This window comes from Lepisma saccharinum, chromosome 29, assembly GCF_977018435.1.
Source record: "Lepisma saccharinum chromosome 29, izLepSacc3.1, whole genome shotgun sequence".
NCBI classification, from domain to species: Eukaryota; Metazoa; Arthropoda; class Insecta; order Zygentoma; family Lepismatidae; genus Lepisma; species Lepisma saccharinum.
The window spans coordinates 21,287,707-21,305,408 of NC_139257.1; the positions used below are offsets into that span (position 1 = coordinate 21,287,707).

Consider the following 17,702-nt stretch of genomic DNA (forward strand, 5'->3'; position numbering starts at 1 on the left):
GTGGTAGTTGGATCGGCTTCTTTGGTGTACGCCAATGTTATTATTCTCCTTGTTCATTAATATCAGGAGAGCTGAGGAGGAAGTTTTTATGAAATATTTTGCAAATCGACAATAGTATTGATATTGTTTATCGGTATTTCTATGTTTTGAGTGATTTTGTCAGATTATCGAATGTTGAATTACATATTGCACAATAACATCGCTCTTCTCGTGATTGGCTGAATGATTTCAGAAATATTTGAATTTTTTAAAAATCAGTGTTAAAAAAATTTTGAAACATAACTCTGTCATAACCTCTTTTTCAGTGAAAGGTGATCCAAACTTGGGTTTCCAATATATTAAGCATCATTATGTACGCAAAAACATGTGCGAGTATTTGACAGGGGTGGTATAACACTTCTGGACGCAAGACTAAAGTGCACACCCATAGAGGCAGACCACAAGCCGCCACTGCCTGTGTGTTATATTTTGTGCTAACAAAATATAAAACACAGGATTTTCCTGAAGTAATTTGGATTCTTGCTGTAACACGATTATGCCTTGTTTCCATATGAAACACACTACAGTTGCTAATCAAGGCAGTCTTTTTTAAAATTAAAAGCACTTTACACGTTATGTTTCCACCCTATATCTCATGGATTCCTGTTATTCGGATGGCAAGAAAAACTGTAGGATCTCTCCCGATAAGGTTTTCCCTACCGCTTGGTAGGAGACCTCGTGGAAGGACAATGGGCCTGCCTCTGCATTGGTGGCCCTATACTGCGTGTGATAGTACATGAGGTTTTCCGAACTAGTATGAGTTCGTCTGCTCTGGAATATTGCTGGATCGGGAAGGTCCTATGTTTGCTCAGCATCCACTGTTGTTATGCTGGGGTGAACTTGGCCTGGTTGCCACAGTAAAATTATAGTAATAACAGAAATCCCTGAGATTTTTCCATGTCACTTCAGGTAAATGTAGGTGTGTATTAAGTAAGTGTTGATATCCAGTGTGTATGTAGGTATGCAGATAGTAGGTATATAATGTTAAGGTTCTTCCTTTTGGGTTTGCGAAGTAATTCCTTAAGATTGTAGGTTGAGTGATAGGTATTTCAGGTGCTTTGTGCAATTTTTATAACCTTAGATTTAAACATTCAGTATATTTATTCATATCATTCAGTATTTGCAGACTCAAAAGGAAGAATGGCGTATTACAAGAGATCGCTGTGGACATGAAAGCGAGATTTTGTTATACAGACGCAATCGACATTTATATCGAGTGTATTTGCAAGCGATATATCAAGTTGATTGCAGTTGTTTCTCCGGTGCAGGGCTGTAAGGTACAAATGGCCTTGCGTCCCTCTTCCAACTAAAAAAAGAGGACCTCACATATGGTTGACCCATATCAGATGGAAAGCACATTAGATGTCTAACTTCACGGCCTCAAAACCAACAACGCAAATATCCATTCTAGGTGCCAAATTGTAGAATCTAAACTTGGAGCCATCTCTCAAAAAGTTAGAAAATATATTTCGGAGAACAAAAACACAATAGACTTTGCAGAGCACGTAATTGTTATGGAAGGTAATTCAAGAACAGAATTGGAAAGAAAGTCCAGTATTACGACTCTCTAGAGGACTTGTGTGATACGGCGAAATTGACGATTGCCATCCAGAAGACCCACTTTATAATCCTAAAGGATAAGCTGAATGCTAATAAACACCCACAATAAAACTCAGAGAAAAATCTTAGAAGAGTTAAGGAAGCTAAATATCTAGGTGTGAAATCACGAGAAATGCAATGGTGACATGGCTTACATATCTTCAAAAGTGAGCCTGTAATAAATAAATTGGTAGCAATAGGTTCGAACACATTCAGACTCCGCATGTTGCTTATAAACCCATACATATTCATAATCTACAACGTGAGTTTCTTTCGATGGACCAATCTGAGAAGAATACCTAAAATATACAACATATGTAACAAAAATAATATAATCACAAATGAAGACCAAATAATCAAACACAGAACTACCATATACTGGTGCAAGGAAGGCCAAGAAGAGAGAATTTACAAAGTAATTGGCAGATATGCCCCTACCATTGCAGAATTAACTCTCAGATCATCCAGGAGTAGAAGGAAGAATGGATTAACAGCCTCCACGGCAGGAGACTGTACCAATTGTTCCCATGTATAAGAAAGAGGCTGATAACGACAGATTGCTGTCGTTGACGTCTTCAACGACGAATGGACACTTCACTTACGGTAAATGGTCGACTGGATTCACAGTTTCCAAATTCCTCAGCACACAAAAATAACTTTCTGTTTAAGTGCTGCATCATATGAGTGATGCTTCTGTCTCGTCACTTTTAATGTCCGTTTGGTGTGCACTTTGCAAAAGCTAGCTCACTGACCACCTATTTACAGGAATACCAGCATAAGAACAAATCACAGAGCTCACTACTAAAAATAGACTGACTCTTTGTTGTGAAATGTTGATTGTTCTAACACAACAAATTTAAAGGAAACAAAATTTCATTAAGGGTGATTTTTTTCATCAATACTTGTACTTTGGTAAAACATCGAGGAGAAAACTTGATTACTGAAATTTGCAAATACTTCATTCTACATTACACTAATACAATGGTATATTTACCCACAATCCAACTAAGATAAAACTACATTTGAAATAATATAATCCTAAAAACATTTGTTATCTTCATTGGACTGGATTAAAAGTAATTAATTCTTGCACCAGAGTGGCCTTCGAGAAGGCTCAACTGGTAACAACATGAAAAACTATGCAATAATTCTAATATATAGCCGACTCTACCATATCGCCATATTCGGCTAGCTACAGTGAAAAAAATATATATAATGGAATGTTTATTATTATGATAATGTTACACGTGATACAGAAAACACACAAACATTAAAAATTAAAATACACATACTGTGCTCGTTATTTTTAAAAAAAGTAATGGAAATTTCCATAAGCAAACTAGAAATTTTAAAAGAAAACCATTTTTTAGCACTGAATTTGAAACTTCAAGCAGCAGGTGCAAATTTTCAGGCATCCTATATTTATTTACCCCTGTTTATGCACACATACTCTGATCAATATGCCATCGAATCCAAAGTTCACCTAAATTTTCAAGATCAAATGCCCGAGAAAAAGGTGCACCTGGAATTCGAAGAAATACGGTATTAAAATTTCATAATACCTTTGCTGACGTATGCCTGAATATTTTGTATCTATGCATTTTCAGATGTAAATTTTAAAGAACAACATGCATTCTAATCTCGCCCAGGTCCCGCAATATGTTACTACGCCAATGGATAACAATGTACAATAATAACAATCTATTCCGCCCTGGACCCCTTAAAATTGCTAATCCTCAGAACACAGTTGTCTCCTGCTAAAAGAACCATATAGCTATTGTTCATATAAAACAGTGTGATTGTAGCCTCCCCGATGGCACAGTGGTAGCATCAACGCCTTGTAATCAAGGGGTCCCAGGTTCGATACCCGGTGGAGGCACATAGTGGTTCGGATTCCACTTTAAGCTGTAGGTCCACTCCCAATTAGCCTGTCTGTGCATAAAGTGAACTTAAAACAATTCATACCATATCAGTGCGATTGTAGGTTAGCTGAGGCACCAGACACTGAAATTTGCCCTTCCCAACAGTAATTTCTGGATCCAGTATTAAACTATAAAATTGTCCAATAACAAGCATGTAAAAACACTGTATATGCCTACCCATGCATACAAGATAATAAGTATATATCATACAGAGGTGCACACAGGCATGTAACATTGATATAATGAAGAATAGAGTATTTATATGGAAAATATCATCTTATAACATACAACAGACCAGCCACAAAATCCTATATTAAATGTATCATATGCTGCACTAAAATAGAAATGTTTTAAATACAAATTAATTATACATACCCCAACACCATACTCCATTGTAGAAAGATTTGTCCTGAAACAAAGAGGAAATCTTGGAATACACAGAATAGTAGATACAGAATGAAATTACAAACAGTAGGATAAAAAAATATTTCAACTCCTTGTAGAGTTAATTTAAATCCACATTAAACACAGATCATACGCTAATTAGGACTGGACCTACAGTTTCAAGTGAGTTTGGAACCAATGCAATGGGCCTCAACTGGAAATCAAACCTTGGACCTTCATTAGACGGTGGTAATGTTCGGAACTAAATTATTGAGGAGGCCCTTAAGCTGCTTGTGTAATTAGATTAATATCAAATTGGTGTAGATTAAAAGTATACAATGGCTATTATACATGAACAATGCTTTGAGTAGCAGTGTGTAGGATCCCTAAAACTTGGTATGAGATGGTGAAAATATTTCACATTCCGATACTGAATTCCAAATGATCCAAGTGGTTAATTCTCTCTCTTTTTTTTTTTAGTCTTTTTTACATTATTAGTGTCTGAAACATCTGGCGTGTGTGTGTATATATATATGTAGAAATTGCCAGAAAATTTGAAGTTGTCAGACTTCTGTTTATTTTTACTTGCATGCCTATGTTAGTGTTTTATTTCTATAATTATTATATAATAAATATATACAATAAATAAGAATTGTTGAAGTAAACCAAGTCAAATTTTCAGAATATGACACTGTTTTACACACCAGGTTCCCATTTATAAGAAGCTGGATGAACCCCACAGCCCTTTATGCAGGGACTGGGATGAAAACTAAGATCACCGATGTGAAAAATTTTTACTTCAGATAACCAAAAAAATAATCAAACCCAGGTCTCCTGCATAGCAGTATGATACTGTACACAATTAAACAAAAACACAAATCACTGTATCCTGCACACACATATAACATCTCACTGTAAAATAAGGCCATTCTATCCACATATCAAGAACATAGATGGTGTCATGTGGATCTTCTGAAGAACAGTACTATTATGATTTTAACTGATTAAAGCAATTAATTTCATTTTCATGCATTAATCTGCACTGAACTGTTCTTCGAAAACTTTATTCGGAAAAAGGCATCTCAAAATTTAAGGTTGGTTGGTTGATTTGGTGTTGTAAGTCCACTTTATGCACAGTAATTGGGACTGGACATACAGTTTAAAGTGGGTATCCGAACCACTATGTGCCTCCAGCGTCACAAAATTTATGACACTATACAAACCTTTGTCAGACAAAAATTCTCCATACTAAACACATTGCCTGCCTGCAAAATTCCTCTTATTTACACCTCTACTGTAATACAAGCTTTGTTCAATAAATACGGTGAAAGATTGAATGATTGATTTCACGATTTATTTGCAGGAAAGGCAGTACATTATGCAGGAATACAGCTTACTGTCCTTCAAAATAATCACCTCCAATGGTAATGCCACATTCAATGTTGTGCCTTCTGGCCGATATTCTTTATGAATAATCCCTCCAACATCAAAAAAGGTAATAAGCATTGTCTTGATGCATGACTTCTCGCACCTAATCTTTTTGGATTTTGGTGACCATGGGCTGCGTCACTCCATGCTTTGCCTCTTCGATTCTGTGTCGTACTTCAGGCACCACGACTCATCACTCGTAACGAGCCATTCAGGAAAGGTGGGGCCACTACCCACCTTGTCGATAAAGTCTCCACACACCTCCATCCTGTCTTGTTTCTGAGAATCAAGTCATGAGGCACTAACCGTGCACACAGTTTACATCCCGAATGATAACTGACAGACCTAGGGGTTCACTGATCTGCCAACCAGTAGTACCAACTACACCACACGCCAGCAATTCATTCTCCGTATTTATTGAACAAAGGTTGTATGATTACTGTATCAGTGGTCAGGTCAAATTTTGATCCTCATCTAAGAACTTTTATCAGATCTCTTCTCTTACAATTGTTACCAGCAAGTAAACCTTTTCTGATGTGAGGATTTAAGCATGGAGATTAATTTTATGACAATGTTACCTAGTAAAATATACTAATATCTTTTTGCATGAGTTGTTAGTTTGGGCAGTTAGGTTCTCTCTACATATTGCATGAGAAATGATTATGATGATAGGTTAGGCAGGTATGTCCAGTCTCTCTAATAACATTTGATAGCAAATTACTAAGGTTGGTAGTTAGATCTATTCTCTCTAAAAACAACTGGTGGAAAATCTCTACGCTAAATATATTTGTGACAACATTAGGCAGTCAAGTTCAGTCCCTCTCTACATACTTTTGATGAGAAATGCTTCTGGTATGTTAGATAGTTAAGTTTAACTTCTCTCTGGAACCATTTGGTGGGAAATTAATATGGTGCGTAGGTTAGGCAAATAGGGCCATAAGTTCCAATTGTTTAATTTCAAATTTATCATGGTGTATGGGTATTTTTACATGGCTTGATTTCTAATTATTTTTGTCTACACATACTTCAGTGTCTCAGTGGTTACTTACTGCGTGTTATATGGAAAACGATTTTTCTCTTCCATGTACTTGTACATGATTTTTTGTTTGAGAGCAGCCACTCGTTTACTATTGTCTTGGATACAGACCACATGGGAGTGGTATTTTGTAGCCAAATGCTTTCGGGTTAGGTTAGGTGATTCAGGTTTACAGCTCTTAGCATTAATAAGATATCCCCAAATCCTTGTCAAGTTACATGGACCTATTAGCATCAGTGATTTATCCACACACCACAACACCCCAAAAATTTTTACAAAGGTTCAATTTATGATAATTTTGGTTCTAAATTTGTACTTACACTCCCCAGATAGAAAATTCTGGATAAATCCATGCATAGCATTAAGATGGCATCCCTAAATGTTCTAAAAACCTGATCACGAAACACCAGTCAAGCCTCGCATGAAAATCTGGGAACAGTTGTCTCCCAGTCGAAAGGAAACCAAGAATGCCTGATCACATAAGATAAAATTCCAAATATCTCTGGTAAATAATATTTAATGAAAGTATTAAGTGTGCTAATTAGTTTCTCCCAACTTCAATCTTACCACCACAAGCATTTCCAGTATTCTAAAACACTTTCAAGTACTCTATAAAATGTGTGAAAATCATTACCCAGTTGGGTTCAATGGAAATAATGGTCTTCATACTACCATTGTCCCATACTTTACACTGCAGTGTAAGAGGTTGAAGAATCAATAAATATGAGTCTAATTACACGAAAAATGCAAAAGAAATTGAAATTTCACATCTATCACTTCACGATCCATATTTGAAGGCCCTCAGTGAAATTGAAACTGAAATGAACAGTCATCATCTCCATATTAAAATGTAATTTAGTCTACCTTACCAATATATGAAAATGAACACATGACTTTGGGCTGAAACTATTTACCAGGACGAATTTTTACTACGGTTGAGTCAATACCGGCGGTATCAGCATCGGTTGATTTTCTTTTGCCGATACCATCTGATACCAAAGATTTTCAGTGGCAAAGGCAACAGCTCAACTCAACATTTGTCCTTTTTAAAAGTTCATTCACCCTTCCTTGTGACAGTTTGGGAGGCCAGCACAGGAAGTTCCACAGATTTTCCTAGAAACACTAGATGAAACCCCACCCTCCTGGGAAGCAGATGGCAAGATCAAAGGTATGCGTAAGTGAAAGCTGAACCCAAACGTGACTATGAAGGCATCTAACTGCTTAGTTAACGCTGTGGGAAATAAACCATTCATTGACAATTCTTGCTTGAAGCTCGTGGTGGTAAGATAGGGTGATGAGATAGTTGTGGAGTTCTTGGAAAAGAGGGTTGAAGGACACTGTGAAATTAGCTTTGTTTTATCTACATTCATGCGCGAATGGGAATCAGCAATCTATTCTTATCCTCTTTACTTCTGTCTTTCGTGTGACTGCCGGTATCGGCCAATGATGGCTATTTATTTCTGCCGAAAGCCGGCCCCCGTGGCGGAGTGGTTAGAACATCGCGCTACGATGCCTGGGTTCGAATCCCAGCCTTTGCATGGATGTTTGGGAGTGTCCATTCATCAATTTCATCACATCATTACTCATCCCCATCTTCGCAAATTAGCCAAAACTGGCACAAAAAGCAAAGTAAAATACAGCAAATCAATCAATAATTTCTGACGAGATTAGATTGGGAACATACGGCTTTGAATGACAGTACTAAGAAAGATATGGTAATCGGGACTGGACCTACATTTTAAAATGGACCCGAGCCACTATGTACCTCCACTGAGTATCGAACCTGCGATCTATTGATTACAAGACGATGACGACACCTTCGGAGAGGACCCTCTAAGGATTTATGTACACAACTACTTACAATAATGTACATAAAATATGTATCAGGAACTTTACTTTTCATCAAATGGAAGTACCATGATTCTTTCTGTTATTATTTATTGGCTCGGTAACTAGCCTTTGTTACTTTGTACTGGAATGATACAAGTATCGGCATCGGTACCGGCTCAGCTCTAATTTTTACACATACGTTTCTACTATTATTGTCCCATTGAAATGATATTTGATATTCTATATATTCGAGTGTATCACTCTGAAGCGTGGGAGGTTTGATCGAAAGTGATCCAATGCAGTACTCTAGTTCCTACATTAAAATTCAAAGCGCTTTGCCTCAAAACTGTGTGTATATATAATTTTCCAATTTTTAATTGCAGAATACAAGACACTGTGAGCACTGAAGAAAGTAGTAACCATTTGGTACCAAGTTCCTTTTGTTTTATTGCGATTTCATCATGCTACGAATGTAATTTTTACATGGTTTGATTTCACACCTACTGCGGAATTTTGGTATGATTTTACAATACCGGACCCTTCTCCAATTTCGTCCATATTCCGCATACTCACTAATTTTGAGCTCCTAATCACAAATCTGCAGTTAAAATTTGGCACTTTCGTGTGGAACTTTCAAAATAACATGTAAAAGGTTGTGATTTTACAATACCAAAAAAGGGCCTTATTCACTAATTATGTAGTTAAGATTTGGTGGTTACGTGTAGAAATTGTAAATAAACGTGCAGAAGTTCGGGAATGTAGTTTTTATCCTTTCCAACCCCAATTCATGTTTTCTTCTGGAAAAATATCTCTCCAACACGGAATTGCTGTTGCTGCCATTTGCTTTCTGCACGTGAACACGATGTTCAGTGTTTTAGATGATGTAACCCCCAATAAGTGTTGCAAACCACGCAGTTTTTTCATAAGAAGATGACGTGTCTAGGATGCATCCTGAAGTTTTTTTTAACTGTGTTTACCGGAAATGGTTTGTGGGGCTAAAGAGGTATTAGCATAATTTCCAATCCGGCCACGAAATTAGGTATATTTCGGTGAATAAGGTTGCATTCACACTCCAAATCGACAAAACACTGCCACATCGTGCGATGAACCAGTACGCTATCCCCATATTGGGTGTTAGAGAACAGAGAAAATGAAGAACAGTAAATGTAAGAAATATACATTATTTTCGTTACAAATTCATTATTACACCTAAAGAAATGTTCCACAATGCAGAATTGTACGTTAGCAATGTAAAAAAGTGTGAAATAAATTATTTCTAGGTGTCTCCACTATACTGAACTAGTACCTTCGTAAATTTTGCTTTGAAAAAAGCTAATTTTTAGTCACTTTCATTTGGGTAAATATTAATAATACGGGGGTATTCGTTCATATTTCGCATACTCAATAATTTAGGACATTTAATGACGATTGTGTAGTTATTGACGCTCAAGTACTACGAAACTGACATTTTTTTACGGTGCCTGGTCGGAATTAGCCTTCAACCCCCACAATGATGCAAGGTTAGGTTAGGTAAACATAGTTAAAATTTGGGGTCGTAGTAATATCAGGAATATATATTTCGTTCTTAGTATTCAAAATGCAAAAATCTTGCGATAAATAATGAGCAATCGCACATTGCCGGTTGAGATCACGGACACCCTTTTTTTTGCAAATTCAACACATGAGCGCCAAATTTTAACTTCAGATTCGTGATTAAGAGCCCTAAATTAGTGAGTATGCGAGATATGAACAAAATTGGAGAAGGGTCCGGTATTGTAAAATCGCTCCTGAATTTTAGCGATGACTTAAGATTTTGTTCAATATATGCTTTCGTGATTAGGTTAGGCAGGTCAGGTTTGGTTCTCTTAGTATTAAAATTAATAAAGTCCCTGAATGCATTCTACTAAGGTTCCAATTTACTTTACATTCATTCCCACTCTTCTATGATATCTACTGTCTCTTGTCAACAGAAAATACCTTGTTTATGGGAAGCATGCATGTTTGCGTAAGGTAATTTTTAAGTAATTTTTTTCAACATAAATAACTTTTTTTCAAGTCCAAACAGTGTACATTACTTTAAGTTTCAAATTTTGTGTGACAATGATTTGCAATATTCTACGATAATTATAGTCTTTGTGCTAGGAGAATTTGAAAAAAAATATCATAAAACAATCGGAACCGTTACCACTATGGTAAAATTTTCAAAGCCGGGAAACGGATTTCTTGAAATTTACAGGAGAAAGTATTTACGTAATTGAGTTTCTGTAGACTTGTGATAGGTCGTACTAGTGTCCTCTCTCAACGGTCAAGTTATTTCACCGTTAATTCATGTTTGTATGCGAGTGCTAATGGGACCTAACCTACCCCGTATGCATTCCTCGTCCCTGTAATGGTTCGTGGGGCTATCGTGAATTTTTGGGGCTACCCGTGGATGGTTTTTGGGGCTAACGTCAGTGCTAATGGAACCTAACCTAACCTTGTAGGCATACCTCTTACCCGTAATGGTTCGTGGGGCTATCGTGAATTTTTGGGGCTAACGTCAATGGTTTCTGGGGCTATCGTGAATTTTTGGGGCTAACGTCAATGGTTTGTGGGGCTACCCATGGATGGTTTTTGGGGCTAACATCAACCATCCATGGGTAGCCCCACTAACAATCATGGGGACGAGGTATGCCTACGAGGTTAGGTTAGGGGTAAAAGATTCAAAGATCGGAGACACATTAAAATTCCATATTTTGTGTTTCGCATGGTTCGTACTTACCAATTGCGTATTGCGGAACATAGTTCAAGGTGCCATTATGCTTTTTACATAGAAACAAACGCAATTTATCACATTATGAGTATTTTTTTTATTCCTTTTTTTCGCTTCCGGAACACACAATATGGCGGGCACATCTTGACTCACGGGTACTAGTTAGATATAGCGGAAACACATTTAACTCATTCATTTTGAAATAAAATTAATTTCTACTTACCTCATATACATAGCGAAACATTTTTCAACTAGGGATTACTCTTTTTTCAATGAAAAAAGCGTTATTTTTAACATTATAAGTATTTATTGGTCGTTGCTAATTGGCGGCCAAATTTTGACTCACGTTGTCTACTATTCACGGAAAGTTAGGTTAGGCAAACCCAGAAAATTGAATTGGAAAAAAAAAAAGCTCACACATCATCTTGTAAAACTACTGCGTGGTTGTTACACTAACACTTACTAACCGAAAAATGATTGTTTTTAATCCACAAACCATTCCCGGAAGGTTAGGTTAAGCAAACAGAAAATTAAATTGAAAAAAAAATCCCGCTCACACGTCATCTTGTAAAACTACCGCATGGTTGCTACACTGACAGGGGGTTACGTAATCAAACGCACGGAACATTTGATTCACAAAGTCGATAGTAATGGTGGCACGAGCTATCGTGCAACGGAGATACATGAATGTTGTGGGAATGCAGTGTTTCAACCTTCTTCACCAAAAAAATACCTACTATCTTGTTTGTCACCAGTGGAAATTATACATTATGCACGGGTAGCTGACGTATAGCCTGGGTAGCTGATGAATAGCCCCACAAACCATTATGCACGGTAGCTGACCGATAACTCCATGAACCATTCAAGGATAGCCCCACAAACCATTTCCAATAAGGTTAGGTTACGTTAGGCAAGCATAGTAAAAAAAAGGGGGTTTGAAACACTGACAGGGGCTTACGTCATCAAACGTACGCAGCATCCGGTTGTCGTAGCAAATGAAAGCAATGGCAATTGTGCGTCGGTGAGATATTTCTCTTGAAAAATACATGATTTCCCGGTCAAATATATTCCACGATGAAAGAAAATACCTCGACGAACGTTGTAAACCTTGGAGAAACTCATTTCCGTAAGTAGTTTCTTGTTTAAAATTGAAGAAATGTGTCTCCGATGTATGAAACTGTTACTAGGTTGGGTTCCATGAGCATTCATTTTCACCGAAAAATACCTACGGAAGGGGGAAAACAAGGAAGATTATTTACTCGTTATCTCGAAAATGGAAATTATTTTCGTTCAAAAAAGCTAAATCTCTTGTTAAACAATCATTCGCAATGCAGACTAGGTAAGTACGAATGTCAACAATTACAGAATAAACGAGTTAGACGTTTCCCGGCTTTCAATTAATATATTTCGTGACAGTGCCACTCGCGAAATTGCCTCTTTCTTTCCCTTCTACATTTATAATCCCTATCGTAGAAGAATACTCAAACTGGAAAGTAAATTTACAGCTCGTGAGACAAGGGGGAATGTTTTCATTCAAGAACATAATTTTCTCCGTTGAGTTCTACTTCTATTTTTGTCAATTTACGTATTTTGTTGCCTTGATAGTCTATCATGTTAATCATATCTTCAAAATAACGATACTTACCTTCTTTTAGAAGGTACTCCACGATTTTCCCTCAAATCGTTTTTGTTTTAAGGTACTCACTACCACAAACAATATAACTATTCTATTCTCTCAATGGAATGAAATAGCAGAGAACATTCGGAAACTGTTGATTGGTCAATTGCTGAAAGGGATTTTCCCTACGATGCGCACAGATACTGCTGATAACGTAAACAGTATATTTTACGAAAATATTTTTATTTCATTTTTGTGTACTTCATTCTAATATAAGGGGAAGAAGAAACGTCCAATTTTCCTTTCGTTGCCTCTGGATCCCAAGTCTATGATCCCAAGGAGCACCATTGACAAATCCATAGACGGACAAATCCCACGGCGCGCAATTTTGAAATGTGTCTTGCCGCTTGCCGGCTTCACCCTTCACCCTTCAAGTTGTGTGTGAGGGGGAGAGGGAAGAATGGCGAATCAAAACAATGGGCCAGTCACAATCGCTTGGGTTTTACAGGCAGAAAACAGTACGTAGACAGATGTGCATGGAGGTAAGAAGATGCGTCACCAGAGAATATGTACTGGGATCCCGAAAAGTCGGAACCGGGATCGGGAAAAAAAAATCATCCCGACTTCGGGAAATGACTTTTCGGGATCCCGGGCAGTAGGGAAATAACGAATGGTCATTTTAAAAACTTGTGAATTCTCGACGTTTTGCATTGCAAGTGTCTGGGACGTATCGGAAATTGTTTGTTTTTATTCCAGAACAGTGGCGCAACCACAGAGGGGGGCAGGGGGCATTGCCCCTCCCAACCCTGGACCGATATGAGTTCAAGGGGACAAACATTGACGGCCAAGTGTACCTGCAGGGGGCAATTACCGCCCACAACTTCAAATTTTATGCAAATAAAAATACTTTTCAAAAAATCTTCTTGATCGCTTCGCTCGCAATGCCTGCTTTTCTTAACCTTATCAAGTTCAGAACCGTAGCTAGCAGCGGGAGACGGTCCTGGGCGCCGCATGATCTAAATGAAAGTAAGTTGTAAGATTGATTGATTTGTGGTTGTAAGTCCACTTTACGCACAGAAAGGCTAATCGGGACTGGACCTACAGTTTAAATTGGGATCCAAATCACTGTGCCTCCACCGGGTACCCCTTGATCACACGGCGACGATGTTACCATTACACCATCGGGGAGGCACAAAAGTTGTAAAAGAGAGAATGCATTGGCGTCCCGTGAAATTATTTGCACCCTATTAAATCAATATTGATTTCAGGGTGCAAAAAAATTTGATTCAAAAATTTTCTTGCTCGCGATTTATCATTGTTCTCTGTAATGCATTGTAAATTACCAGACAGAGAAATACCAGGTGGTTATAATTAAAGTGACGGTGTTCAGAGTGGTACAGCACGGGCTGTAATGAGAGTAGCAGTCTGAAACTTCGTAGATATGCTAATGAAGCAATGCGCTCGCGAATTGTGGGGGGGAAAAAATAGTTCCAATTCTCGCCACCATGGTAAAAATAGCGCTGTAAGCAGTCAAAACGTGGAATTTTCCGTAACTCTGACGTCAAAGTCGGTGATATTGCCTAACCATTGTGTGAGCTCCCTGGTTGTTGTTGGTGACGCTTGTTGCTTTTTCCTTTAGTAATGTTCATGTAATTCGAATGGTGAAATTTTAGCGATATTTTATTACAAAGAGTATTGTTTTCTGCGATTTATAGTGCCTTTTTCCTGTAACTATACCACGTTTTGACTGCATGTTCTAAAATGTTCTAAATGCATGAACAATTGTTTCGAGGAAAGGGAGTGTGCACATTTGAGACCATTTATGTATTGATTGATTGATTTGATTTGTTATACTTCGCGTCTTGTGCTAGGCTACTTTTGGCTAATTTGCGAAAATGTGGATGAGTAATGAAACTGATTAATGGACACGCACAAACATCCATGCTCAGGCCAGGATCCGAACCCCTGGCGTCGTAGCGCGATGTGCTAACCACTCCGCCACGGCGGCCGGCTGACAATTTATGTAATTTTTGTTGTTGGATGTTGTGAGATGCATGAATAGGTTGTGTAATATATTTAAATAATATATGTTGTATATAATATGTATTAAAGAAACTTTGAATACATACACAATTTAGTGTCCACGTCGCTCCATGTTGCATAGGCCTATATGTGAAACATATCGTGCATGAAAGTTATACGTACATGTTAATGTAAAAAGAATTATATTTGGAATGCATTTATGAAGCACTTCTGTCTTTCAAAAATAGTTTGCGTGCTTGTTTTCCATTATTAATGTGAAATTGAACGTGTTGAAAAAATAATTCAAATCGTTTGTTCGAACACAAATGATTTAGCACCAACTTCTACCCCTTTTTTGCATAATTTACGAGGGTAGAGTAAGGTGGGGTAAGACTGCGCGGCGGGTAAGACTGCGCACCGGTTTTTTGAGGTGAAAATCACACACAGTTGGCACCACTGCGCCACCGTTACTTCGTCCAAGATGGTAGCTAGCTGTGGACAGTGGTGAAGATACGTTTGAAATTCGTTGTGCTGAGAGAGGTAAGTGAAAAGATTTTGAGGGTGTTTGCTATTTATTTTGGTACTTCGTGTTTTGAGTACTACGTCACTGTGAATGTATACAATATTACGATGTTGATGGATAGAAGAAGCTGTGTTAATGCCGAGCCCACCTGTGTATTAGTTTCCATTGCTTTGTGCAATGGCTGGGCAGCATCACGTGATTTGTTCAGGAAAGCAGCACGGGGCAAGACTGCGCACGTGCACAATTTTACCCCACAAGTGTGTGGCTTGCAGGTGCAAGTGTGTGGCTTGCAAGGCCCAGCCATTAGATCATTTTTTGGTCCACTGAAGTCGTTTCATTCATCTGAGTGTGATAAGTGGATGAGTAACCATCCGGGTCGCCCAATCACAGTTTTCCAAGTGTCATCCATTTTTACAAAGGAATATGGGAAGGCAGTTACAGTTGGGAATGCCATGAAGGGCTTTGAAGTGACTGAATTATGCCCATTCAATCAAGACATCTTCACTGAGGACGAGTTTCTTCCCTCTATTGTGACAAATGTATCAGCTCCAACTCCATTTGAGCAGCCTTCAACAAGTGGGGTTAACAATACTGGATCATACGGGCACATTTCCGTTAACCAGATATCACCACTTCCACGTGCAGAGCATATTCAGCACCGCCGACGAAAGGGAAGGCAGTCTCAGGTGTTAACTGGATCTCCATTCAAAGTCAACTTGGAAGCCTCCTTGGCTGAGAAGAGTAAGAAGAAAGTTCAGGGGAAACAGAAACGGAACATCATTGTTGAAGCAATGTAGCAAGCAGAAAACGCCAGAAGAAAGAGTACAATTGCCCAGGTTGTAATGAGAAGTACAGCGATCCTCCAGTAGAGGATTGGATCCAGTGTTCCACATGTGACGAGTGGTGGCATGAAAATTGCACCTCGTATGAAACAGGAACCTTTATTTGTGATCTGTGTTAGCGATTCCTAACCCAAGTGAAGGACGGAATTCACTGTGCCTACTGTGAGAATGCCACGAGAAATGTATCCCATATGATAGAAGAACTTTTTTATGTGATTTGTGTTTCTTTTTATACAAATGTGACTCTGTGTAGAAAGTGCGCATTCTTACCCCAACTTGATCGCAGTCTTACCCCGCGGTGCGGGTAAGACTGCGCATTTGCATGGTCACGGTTTTGTAATTGTTTCATGCAGAAATATTGTTCATTCAGCTTTCGGAAATTTACTGTGAGTCAGCAAAGGATAGTGCAATGTGTATTGCATTTTTCATGTGTGTCTGTAGTTTCATAGCTTGAATATAAAATTATGAACTCAAACTGCGCAGTCTTGCCCCACCTTACTCTAATAACGTCTTTGATACTACTACTACTAATAATAATAATGTTGGTCCCGGGTAGGAATCGAATCCCATCTTGGACATGGATGTTTGCGAGTGTTCATTCATCAATTTCACCATATCATCAATCATCCCCATCTTCGCAAATTAGCTAAAAGTGGTACAAGAAGCGAAGTAAAATAAAGCAAATCAATAACAATAATAATAATAATAACTATTATTATTAGCTTTATGATTATTAAAATAATTATTATTAACATTATTATTATTAAATTATTATTATTATTATTATTATTATTATTATATTATTATTATTGGTACATTTATCCTGGAACTTGCCCCCCAGACAAAAATTCGTGGTTGCGCCTCTGTTCCAGAAATGCAAAAACAATCACTTATGTTGAAAATGACGTGTAGAATAAGAGATTTTCAGAGCTTTGGGAAATTTCGAACATTTCCCGTCCCGAAAATTTCCCGACTTTGTCGGGAAATGGCGAATTTTTCCCGTCTGGAATGTTGGGATTAAAAAAATTTCCCGTTCCGATAAACGTCCTGACCTAAAATATTCCGTCCCGCACACCCTTAATATCTACCATTCCTCTTCATTACCGCCTTCCGGAAAAAAAAAAATAAACGCTATTTTACCCAATTATATATATATTTTAGGTATTTAGATACATATAACATGTGTCATCAGAAAATTTTACAGATCTATTCCCAGGGCCACCGTAAGGGAACGCGAGGCCCTGTGCGAACTATATCTGCGAGGTCCTTGTATTATGTAATGTTAAAATATCGACGCCTTCATGGCGTGGTGCTAAGCACAGGGGAGCACTTTACCTTTTTTTAAAAAATATCGATAACCTCCGTTTGTCGTAAAATTCTTCTCTAACGCCAACCTGGTTATTAGAATTGTGTAATTATTACCTATTGTTAAGCACGAGCGCGCGTTCACAGTATCGCCGTTTATCAACAATAAAATTTAAAATTTGGCAACCAGCTTTTCTTAATGACTGCTGATTTAGACCTTGTTTTAGCGATACAAGCCCTAGGAAAAATTATGTTATCCTGTGTGTTCGCAGCCATGTATTGTAAATTTACCCTTGTTGTTATGTATTTTTTCTGCCAAAAAACGCACAAAGGCTCTGTCCGAAAGGTACAAAGTACAGACTTGAAGTATGGTCATGGCGGAAGTGACGTCACCTAGTACAG

At 37.9% G+C, this 17,702-nt stretch overlaps 1 protein-coding gene across 1 annotated transcript in view; it reads right to left on the minus strand.

Moving 5' to 3' along the window:
- The window catches only part of LOC145981419 (ATP-dependent DNA/RNA helicase DHX36-like), an 80,806-nt gene extending 68,030 nt beyond the window's left edge, over window positions 1-12,776 (minus strand). Inside the window, exons 1-2 of the mRNA XM_083114655.1 lie at window positions 12,636-12,776; window positions 3,936-3,969 (exon numbers count right to left, since the gene is read on the minus strand). Coding sequence (XP_082970781.1) covers window positions 3,936-3,953 — 18 coding nt within the window. The 5' untranslated portion in view covers window positions 3,954-3,969; window positions 12,636-12,776. The remainder of the gene's footprint in view (window positions 1-3,935; window positions 3,970-12,635) is intronic.
- Window positions 12,777-17,702: the final 4,926 nt, after the last annotated feature.